The 11,254-nt window shown below is 30.5% G+C and overlaps 4 protein-coding genes across 4 annotated transcripts, besides 2 other annotated features; 1 reads left to right on the top strand and 3 right to left on the bottom strand.

Moving 5' to 3' along the window:
- Window positions 1-323: 323 nt before the first annotated feature.
- TVAGG3_0704870 (uncharacterized protein) lies at window positions 324-539 on the bottom strand (the record flags this gene model as incomplete). The annotated part of the gene is made up of 1 exon (XM_001302568.1): window positions 324-539. The coding sequence occupies one exon, from the start codon at window positions 537-539 to the stop codon at window positions 324-326; it is 216 nt and encodes a 71-aa protein (XP_001302569.1).
- Window positions 540-2,144: 1,605 nt separating this feature from the next.
- Window positions 2,145-4,367: a mobile genetic element.
- TVAGG3_0704860 (uncharacterized protein) lies at window positions 3,292-3,612 on the bottom strand (the record flags this gene model as incomplete). Its single annotated transcript, XM_001302566.2, has 1 exon — window positions 3,292-3,612. One exon carries the CDS (start codon window positions 3,610-3,612, stop codon window positions 3,292-3,294), a length of 321 nt encoding a protein of 106 aa, XP_001302567.2.
- A 1,098-nt stretch (window positions 4,368-5,465) lies between the features above and the next one.
- On the bottom strand, window positions 5,466-5,705 carry TVAGG3_0704840 (uncharacterized protein; the record flags this gene model as incomplete). The annotated part of the gene is made up of 1 exon (XM_001302565.1): window positions 5,466-5,705. One exon carries the CDS (start codon window positions 5,703-5,705, stop codon window positions 5,466-5,468), a length of 240 nt encoding a protein of 79 aa, XP_001302566.1.
- A 4,325-nt stretch (window positions 5,706-10,030) lies between these two features.
- Window positions 10,031-11,254: part of a mobile genetic element that runs on past the window's edge.
- On the top strand, window positions 10,127-11,254 carry TVAGG3_0704820 (Mariner transposase; the record flags this gene model as incomplete). The annotated part of the gene is made up of 1 exon (XM_051243533.1): window positions 10,127-11,254. The coding sequence occupies one exon, from the start codon at window positions 10,127-10,129 to the stop codon at window positions 11,252-11,254; it is 1,128 nt and encodes a 375-aa protein (XP_051090120.1).

Raw genomic sequence — 11,254 nt, 5'->3', positions numbered from 1 at the left:
ATATTTTTTAATTAATATTAAATCAGAAATGGCGGCAGGATTCTTTATAAAATTATGGGATGGAATTAAGAAAGCTGCGGTTGGGTTTATAAAAAGATTATTAAACCCGTTGCAAACTTTTTGGCACCAGTAGCGAAAACGGCAGGAACTATCATAGGTGGAGTATTAGGTACTAAAGCAGGTAATCCGGCGATGGGAGCACAAGCAGTAACGCAGTTGGTGGAATTGCTGAAGGAATACTTAATAAAATAGGAGGTAGATAGTGGAAAAATAAATATGAGATCCTATGGATCATCTCGCCGCTTAGCGGCTTAAAATTATTTTTATCTTAGTATCGGTTGAAGTCTTTGATAAACTTTTTCTTCTTTATTTAAAACTTCTCTTATTGGGGCAGCTTTTGGCGTTATTGATTCAGCAACGTCACTAATTGCTTCTTTATTCTTAAATATCCAATTTGCCCCCTTCTTCAATGTTTCCCAAACTTTACTCGCTCCTCTTTTTACTTTATCCCACAGTTTCTTAAATATACCTGCAGCCATAGTTGATTATTTCATTAAAATTAAAAATTCATTTTCATCTTTTATTGTTTGAGATAGTATTGAAAAATAACCATTTCGAATTCGTTTGCAAAGGTGGTGCAGTGATATCAAATATAAAAGAAATTTTATTTATGAATTCAAAAATTAAAGGAATAACGGATGATATAACATCAATTCCACCAGAAGAACAGAGATATTACGCATTAAATGCATTTCCTAAAGTTTTGAAGATTGGAAGATTTAATTTAAATGAGGAATTCATAGAAGGTTTCCTAAATGACATAATGAAGAAAGCAGATTTAGTTTATGTTGATGAAAAAGATAATGAAATTAAAGAAAAGGTTGAATGGTATCATGAATGGGCATTGGAGACTTTTAAAGTTAAAGCTGATACAGAATGGGTTTCAGGATTTTAGACTTAAAGCAGATAAAACTTATGTTAACGATGAGTTAATGAAGAAAGCAGATAAAACTTATGTTAACGATGAGTTAGAGAAGAAAGCAGATAAGGAAAAAGTTATTTCATTCATTAATACTGAGTTAGCAAAGAAAGCTGATATATCATTTGTTAATGAAGAAATAAAACAATCAGAGGTCTATTTTACTCCACCATTTTTAAATTTTATGAAATCATCAGATAAAACCTTTGATATAGATTCTTTTGAATGGATATGTTTCGATGGAGTGACCACGTATTTATTTTATACAGCTGGAGTGCTTTATTATTTTAAAACAAATGATTTTAAAAACTATGAATCATTTACTCCATCTGTTTGGAATCCTGATACACGAAAGCCAATCATTAATCCAAGAATTTTATATGTTGAATATAATAACGGTAAATTTATGGGAATGATAACGGTTGGAGATGATTTATGCCCTTGTTATTCCTTCGATTGTATCCAATGGTTCAAATGTAATTTAAATCAAGATGCTAAATTTAAATATCCAAATAATCCTATTAGATGTGTTAATAATAAATGGGTACTAATTTATGAAGTCAATCAAATTTTCATTAGTGAGGATGGGATAAATTATTATATGTTTAGTATGATGTCATCAGATTTGGAAATTGATTATACAAGTAAGTGGTATTACATTAACAGCATGTATTTTATCCTACAGAATGATAAAATTTATAGATCATATTCAATACCACAAGGTCGTTTTGAACAAATTTTTCAAGCTGATGGAGACATTGAAGCTTTATGTTATGCTTCAAATGTTTGTGTTCTTGTTTCAGGTGGTATGGTCTATTCATATCCTGTAAGTTATAACAGACATATTTATTTATCACAGGATTTTTCAGAGGATCCAGAGAAAACACCAAGTTGGGAATTGGTTTATTCATTCACTCCAAAACTTACTCGAAATTATAGATTTACTAATTTATTTTATATTGATGGGTATTTCATTGCTTTTGGATGTGGTGATTTAGTAAATATCAGTAGTGATGGAAGAAATTGGTCTGAAATCACAAAATTTCAAGATGTACGAAAAGCAATTTTCAAAAATAATACGTTAATATTGATAACAAGACCAGTTTTAAATACTCACCCAGTTTCAATATTATATAATAAATTCAATATTCATAATGGATTAAATACAATTCTTGAGATGATTTACCCCATTGGTTCAATATATACATCAATGAATTCAACAAATCCAGCTGATGTATTCGGTTTCGGTACATGGCAACAAATAACCGATCGTTTCCTCTATTGTGCTAATAGTTCAAAACAAACCGGTGGAAGTAAAAAGATTACTGGCGAAAATTTACCTGCTCATAGTCATTATGTTAATTTAAACACTCAAGACTCGGGCTGGCATAGTCATACTTATACTAATTCGTTTGAATATCCTGATGGAAATAATGGATTTCCTGATGGATAGTCTGATAGAGACGCTAGCAGGGGTAAATATTGGTATGGTAATAAAAATAGATGGAATGAAGGATATACTTCAAACGGTTCAGGTACACATTCACATAATGTTTCAGGATATACACAAACGACAGGAAGAGGTACAGATTACATGCCACCTTATATGACGGTTTATGCATGGTTTCGCGTTCAATGAACGCTCAATGTTTGTTTCACAAACTTTAGAACGGCATAATTTAAATTTTTATTTTAGTATAAATGAAGATTCTACCATATGGTGTTATTGGAAGAGATAAAGATGGAAACCCAATATTTGATCCAAAGTTAAAATTAAAGTTACTGACAACAACTTGAAAAGTTGCTGAAACCAAAACAGAATGAAAAAAGAGAAAAATGAGAAAATGAGAAAATGAGAAAATGAGAAAATGAGAAAGAAAAAAATTTAAATTATGCAATTTTATTTTTATCATAAATGACAAAATTAATTAAGCCAACTATTTCTAAATTAATGATACCAATGAAATCATTTCATGGAGTACTTATCCCAGGTTCTTCACAATTAGCCGGGGCAAGTGTTGTGGCTCAAGGTGGAACATTAGCGAATCCATTCAAATTAACTAAAGATGAACTTAATAAAATGATGATAAAATAACTGATAACAAAATTTTATTTTTATATAAATGGATACCCCACAAGCTCAAAATTTACCACGAATCATAACAAGGGAGGAAATGATAAAAATGATGCAAGAACGAATTAAAAACAACAAACCACAAAAACCGAGAAGATGCGGTTATGCAGTAATGATGGAAAGAAGAACCCAGAAGGGTTCGGCGTCTCGAAGAGACGTTGTCGAAGAGGAATAAAAATTAAATTTGGATAGAGTTTAAAAATTCATCTTTATTAAATTCATCTCTTCCAATCAATTTATTTATTCTATTAAATTCTTTTATTTTTGCTTCACTCAGTTTAAGGATTGAACGGTAAGTTTCTAATTTTTCGATTATTTCTTTCCTCTCTTTATCATTCTCAGTTCCTTTAGTTTTATGGGCATCAGCCCCGCCGCATTGCGGCTTCTTTTTGTAATAGCATATTTTTGATTTAATTCTGTTTAGTTTCTTTTTATATTCATTGTCTGGACTCTGAATCTTAATTGAATCAGGACTCTTGGCTGCTTTGTTGTCACTCATTTCTTACGAAATAAAAAAATTAAATATTATTTAAATATAATGGAGTAATAAAATAAATCGGAATTTCTATTAATTTATTGTCAACTTCAACTAATGCATTGCCGTTAATATATCTAACAAATTCAGCTATTGTGTCAAATCTTCGTCTTCTTTTTGTCATTGATTTATCAGTTTTTCCATAATCGAGATGAATCAAAACTTTATCCCCTTGTTTAAAATTCATGAGCCCCGAATTAATTTGTTCACGTTTAACATCATTTAACCTTTCCATTTGCTTTCTAATATATTCCCATTCTTTTGAAATATCATTTTTCATTTCCACTGGTTTCATGTTTATAGTTCTATGCCATGTATTATTGTAATAATATACTAACTGCTGTATGATGGAGTCATGATTTCCATCCCAGTATATCTGACCGTTAACCCCTAACGCATCTCTAAGAGTTCTCATTACCGCATCAACTATTTTATTATGAAACGTATATGGAGATGAGAAGTAAAAATTAATTTGTGGGAAATAATGAGCCATAGCTGCCTGAAATCCTTTATCACCATCACCCCTTATATTATCTACTCTTTCATGATCTAGTAAGTATTATATAGCTCTTCTTGTTTCCTGTTCTGTTTTCCCTTTCAACCGGAATGCAATATAAATATCTAGTGTTAATGTTAATGGCGAATAAATAAGTAACGTTTCCTTTTGAATATTCCAGATGATCGATTTCGTATGAATATGGATATGGTGCAAATGAAGGGCGACTAATTTTTCCTTTAACGGTTGAATTTTCGGGTCAATTGGTTTATTTAATATCTTGAAATCCTTTTTAAAATCTTTTTGCTTCTTTAATGTTTGAAATGGATATAATAAAGTGAATGATGAAGGATTAACTGAAGGAGGAGGTACTACCGTTGGAGTTTTGGTATTGCAAGTGGTTTAATTTTATCTGCTTTGATTTTGGATGATGAAGTTTTAGTTGTTGATTTTCCTTTCATTAATTCTGGATGTATTCTATTCATTTGTTTTAAATATGCTGTATATAAAGGTTTGATATAACTTTCCCGCTTCGAGTTTATGTTGAAGGATGAATTCCAAAAGTTGAATCTTCATTTAAAAGTCGGGCTGAATATGGTTTTAACTAATGAATCATAAATTAAAGCTTGTGCTTCATTTATGGTCTGAAGGACCTGGGCGTTTTTGCACCTTTAGCTGTTGAACATTTGCTACTTTCTCTTTGTGTGTTGTTTTTCGGCTTTTTCTTCTTTTGTTTTTGTTCCTTTGGCTTTTGCGGCTCAGGATTATATAATTTATATAATTCATCAATATCTTCTTCTGTTAATACTTTATTTTTGAAATCTTTCAACTGTTTAAGTTGTGATTTAGTTTTTCCCTTTGTATATTCATTATTTTTAATTTGTCTTTAATTTCAGAAATTATTTTATTCATGATATTTCAAAATTTCATTTTTATAATATGGATAAATAATAATCATATCATCACCTGTTATATTTTATTATGTTTTTGGAGATATGATTTTAATTCATAATAATTAAGAAAATTTTGATTAAGTACTAAATCATCAATTAAATTTTCTAAATCTGCGTTATCCATTTATATAAAAATAAAATAAATGTTTTAAGGGTGCCCACCTCTTTGAATCATAGTATCAAAACCATTATTTACATATTGAATCGCATCATTAACGGTTCCTCCTTCTAAAACGGTATCAAATAGTGGAGTCCAGATTTCCTGATGATGATCATAAAATCCAGCAAAATTAACCGTATTATTAGGTAAAATATGAATCTCAGCGGTATATCTTCTATCTAAATTTGGATGCCTTATATGTATACCATTACTGCCCCGGATAAAATCTCAAACCTTGATTTTGTTGACGCATCAAATTATTGAAATTTCTTTCTTCAGGGGTGAATGTTCTTCTCCGTTGATGCTGTGGTGGTGGTGGTTGTTGTTGTTGCTGCTGTTGATGGTGTGGTGGGATTTGAAAAATTCGTTGCGGTTGATTATTTGGAATCTGAAAGTTAAAACCATTTGGTATAAATCGATTTGGTTCCTTTTGTCTCTTCTGTGGCATTTTATTAAAAATAAAATTTTAAATTCATGACTCAACCCCTACGTTTTTAAATTGTATTAAATAAATGGCATACAACATCCATTTTCACAACATACAGCCTTAGTGTGTGCTCCTGTTAATGCAGTCTTACCGATTGTTAAGCGAGTCATTGACCCATTTTTAAGTTGTAAATTAATATTCTGACCATCAAATATCACTTTATCATTTATTATATTCAAATAATTTTTAGGTGTTAATTGTTTATTTTGTCTTAAACTAACACCCTTCATTTTTTGTGCAATCTTTTTAAAATCACTTCCATCAATTGAACCGTTGAATGATGTATAACACTTAGGACATAAAGCAACCATGTTATCACCTTGTTTCTCAATTGCTAAACCCAATAACTTCTTCTCATGTGCTTTTTCTTCAGCTTTATTCTTAATTTAGGTTTAAATTTCTCATCACAAAACAGAAGAAAATCAAATGGTGCGAATTTGAAAATGTTTTTATCATAAAATTGTTTATCGGTAACAATTGCTTGAAATGCTTGAGTGTTAGGAAGATTTGGGTCGCCAGCGATTGCCCAATAGAGATGAATCAGTATCACCTTCAATGAAATGAAAACAATTAACATTCATGCATTTATACATAAAATCATAAATGAAAACTAAATACCAGTATTTTGCGTTATCTAAAGTAAAAAATGCCTCTTGTAAACATGTATCACATCTATAAAATCTATCTTTAAGCATCACTTGATATGTATCTTCACCTATTTCTCTTATGTTTTTAAACTTATTTGACATACATGCAACGCGTGCCTTCTGTGCATTCATTATTTTAGTCTTTGCGTAATTTTGTGTATTCATTGCATCGTAACCATATGATCCATTAAGTGAAATCTTGCAAAATAAACTTTTTCCTTTATTTCCTTCTAATTCAGCCTTTTGTCTTTCGTTCATAAATTTGTTCGCAAATTCATTAAAACAAGTGTTTTTAGTAAATGTTAAAATTGATGAATGTCATCAATGATAAAATGAAATCTGTCTATTAGATACCAAAGATAATAAGAAGAAAATGGTTGATATTGGTTGTATGTTGATGCTAACTGAGTTAATTTCCTCTGTTTCTGGTCAACTGGTAGATTGTTTGATTTCATGTAATTATACATAAAACTGCCAATTGTTTTTTCATCTGTGATAATATCTAAGTTTCTTATTATCGGTAAAAAGTTTATGTAATCATTAATGTATTTTTCATCAATGTGACCCTTTACTTCAGCCACAAATAAAGTATTTTTCTTCTTAATTATTCCCAGTGCTTTTGCTTTCTTTGTTGCTGTATCACAAATGATAACACCATTCAATCTTCCCGGCATATACATTTTATGGTCAGTATATTGAATGAAATCATGAGGATTAGATGAAAATGATGAAGGATATAATGAATTAAAATCAACACCAACGAAATGAGTCATGATGTTGGTGGTGTCCTCATTTGATACAGTTTTAGTTTCTGGACTATATGAAAGTTTATTAATGTGCGTGATTCCTTTAAGATTTACTCTATGTTGAACATTTGATAAACCACCAGTAATTCCATTACGGAGAATGTGATAAGCTTCAACTGAATCTAAAGTCATTGGTAAATTATTTTTAATGCATAATTTCTTAAATTGATTCTTAAACGTTGAACATCTTCATCTTTATTTGATTTTACGACATTGCAATAACAACACATTAACTGACAATTTTCTTTGGTATGTGGTTTTTCATTATCGATTCTATCCAATGTTGGTTTATTTGCATATGTAAACGCTTTACCACACATTTTGCATTTAGATGAAAGGATTAAATCGTGATAGTATTGAAAATCATCCATTGAAACATTATTTTTAGTATCTCTTTCTGCTTTTTCATCTTGTTTCTTATATGATTCAATTTTTATTTCCAATACTTTTTCGTTAATTCAAAACTTGATTCTATCTCTTCCTCAGGATATTTTTCATTAGGATTAAAGTCTTTATATGCTAAAGCGTAACGAATCATTGAAGCATTCGATGATAAGAAAGATTATGAAGCATATCAATTTTATAAACAAATGTTTCTTCAATAATTTTATCGATTGGGTCAATCATAATTTCAACATCTTTATTGCAATAATGAATAAAATATTCTAATCTATTCTTAAAATTTTTAGCATCATTGAGATATATTTGATAATCACTATCTGATATAGTTTCTTGAGTTAATGCTGAATAAAATGAATCTTTCGTGAATGGTTCCACTTTATATAATTCTTCTTCGGAATTTCCCATGTGATAAATTGATAAGGGAAAAAGGATTTAACACGTGATTTATTGTTCCGAAATCTTGAGTGAATTGGTCTAATGTCCCACCCGCTATATAATTTCTTGATGTCAATAAATCTCAATTCATATGGAACGTTTGTTTTCTTTACAATGATTTGCTTAAATTGTGAAGATGAACCCAGCATTGATTTTATTTTCCATTTTGCAGTGTTTAAATCACGAAGAATTAAATTTAAATCAAACTTTCCCGAATTAAAACCTATGATATTCACTTTATTGAATTCCTCATCTAGAAGTTCTTTAAATGCTTCCTTCTGTTTTTCATTTAATGTATGAGACAAAGTCCCCGCCGTTTGCGGCTTCATTAATTCATTGTATTGACTCATATTTGATTCAACAACTAATGAACAGGTTGAAAATAAAAACTCAATCCAATCAGAAATAAAAGAATCACTCGAAGTTAAGCAAAAATTCCTCGTATACGTTTTATCATTTAATTTAACCGTTGATGAATGGTTTTAAGTAAGCGTTCAAAGTTGCACACTCAGAAAGTTGTAATTCTTCTTTAGTCTCTAATGTTTCGAAGTCAAAAGTAATATAATATCTTTGTCGGTTGATAATATTCCTGCAAATTGTGAGCTAATAACCACTGATATATCTTCTGTTTCGTAATATGTGGTGCATATGGTTGCTGTGTCTTTTGCAACTGAACGTCTTGAATTAATCTTCCATTATTTTCTTTACATTTCTCACAATGCTTTAAAAATCTTCTTTGGTTTTTCCTTTCTGGATCATCACGGATAGAATAAACTTCTTCTTTACAATATGGACAAACTTTATAGCCGGTGAGTGCTTCAACGTCTGTTATTCTGTCAGCGTGAAGTTTTCCACATGGACTCTGTGTTAATAAAATATTTATTGTTTCAAATTCTGGATCTATCATTATTGAATCCACTAATGGAAAGTCTACCTTATTTATGTCCACGTCTTCTGGTTGAGGATCACAATAATAGAAATCAATATTAACATTTAACATTCTCGCTAATCTCTCACTTTCTGATGAAATGTCAAACCCTTCATATGAATCTATTGCTTCATTTAAATAACTTCTACGAGTTTTAGGATTAACACCATCAGGAATGTTATAGAAGCGTTTAAATAACCTTCTACCTTCTGCTCTAATTTGATTATCATTCATTTTAGCTGTTCCGTTTTTGTTCATTTATGTAAGAATAAAAAATTAAAAAATAAATAAAAATAAAGTTATTTTTTAAAGCCCATAAAATGAATTAAGAACACATAAATTTTTATCATCTGCGACGTGACGAATACATTTTAATTTACTCAAGAATGCGTACCCTGATACATTAAATCTAATTCCTGTCTTATTTAATTTCACAACTTTGAAAAGGAATGTATGAATAGCTAAAAAGATGAGAGAAGATGTTTTATGGGTTGCTTCCATTTTTTCTGAAATAAATGAATAAATATAATGTTTATAAGTTTTCATATCTTTTATGTTCTTAATAACGAATGGTATAGACCTTTCAACTTCGTCTTCCTTTGGTGCTGTTCTTTCATATGAAACATTATTAGTATCTTCAACAATGAAACCACAATCACACAAAATTTTATAGGTTCCAATGGTTTCTTTTGATATTTTATCTAATAAATCAAAAACTTTATCAACACCTGTGCATTTATTTAAATAATAATTTGTGTAAATATCATGATCTTCTTTCTTAATCGTATTAGTTGCATATGTTACATTTTTCAGTGCTTTTTTGAATTTTTCAGAATCTAAAGGTGGTGAAAATAAGATACAGGGGTATTCTTCATTATCAATAAATTGTAACTTATGTTTACGAATAAATTTAGTACCTTCTTCTGAAAGTGTTTCGTCTATTTCACCATCTAATAAATTTTGTGTTGATTCTGAGACATAATTTTTATATCTTTCTTCATGAGATTTCTGTACTTCTGATTCTGAAGCTGGGATATTCATTAAACCCTCTACTTCATTTTCATTATATAGGGTGTCCAAAGGTGCGTTTAGCACAGCGCTCTATATGAGACTATTAAAGGAGATATATGCTGATTATAAATATATAATAAAAAATATGAATATATGTATATGATGAGTATGTTGTATTTTGGCGCCATGCCGGGATATAAAATGAATTTTGAGACAAGAGGCGGTTTCGCGGGAAATTTTGGCGGGATTTTTTTCATTTTTTTAATGAATCATAAAGAAAACATCCTCGCTCTTGCAAAAAAATGCAAAGACTGTAAAAAAATCTACGAGACATTGGTAAAATGCATCGGTATGGATGCTCCTAGCTATTCCACTGTAACGTATCATGTTAGGATGTATCACTTCATGAACAAAAAGGCGCCCATCATAAAAATTGACAAAAAATCGCCGGATCAAAGAAAAATCAAAGCAATTCTTCAAGCGCTAGATGAAGACCCAAGAGCATCACTCAGAAGGATAGAGGAGATGACAAAGATACCACGTACAACAGTCAGTTATTATCTGCACAATTATTTGAACTACAAACTAGCGTATACACGTTGGGTTCCGCACAACCTTAATTCAGTTCAAAAAAAATCTAGAGTCCAATCTTCGAAAGAGCTCCTCTCTATATTGGGTGCGTATCAATCCAAGAAGTTTCGCTTTTTAGTAACCGGGGACGAGTCTTGGTTTCAATATGCAACAGAAGCCAAAATCATGTGGATCCCGAAGGCTGAAAATCCGCAAACATTCCCGAAGAAAAAAATTGACACACCAATGATGATGTTGTCGGTTTTTTGGGGCGTGAATGGCATCATCGCAATTGATATTCTTCAAAAACCTAATACGATGAATGCTCAGTATCTAATTGACAATGTTCTTACTCAAATTATCAATTCTGATGAGTTTGAGAAATCCAAACAACAAAAACAAAAGTTTGCAATTCATTTTGATAATTCAAGAGTTCACAAAAGTCATAAGGTAATGAATTACTTGGTGGAAAACAATGTTAAAGTTGTTCCAAACCCAATTTATTCACCTGATATTGCACCCTCTGACTTTTATTTATTCGGCACGCTAAAAAAGAGAGCTGAAGGACGCGAATTCGCGAGTCCAGATGATCTTGAAAATTTTGTAAGAGAGCAATTTGAGCAATTTTCTCATGATGATTTAAAGCGTGTCTTTCAAGCCTGGATCGATCGCTGCGAACGCGTGATTGAATCCAATGGTGATTATATTTAA

The sequence above is a fragment of the Trichomonas vaginalis genome, chromosome III (assembly GCF_026262505.1).
Source record: "Trichomonas vaginalis G3 chromosome III, whole genome shotgun sequence".
Lineage (NCBI taxonomy): Eukaryota > Parabasalia > Trichomonadida > Trichomonadidae > Trichomonas > Trichomonas vaginalis.
This window is presented reverse-complemented; position numbering and strand designations above follow the sequence as displayed.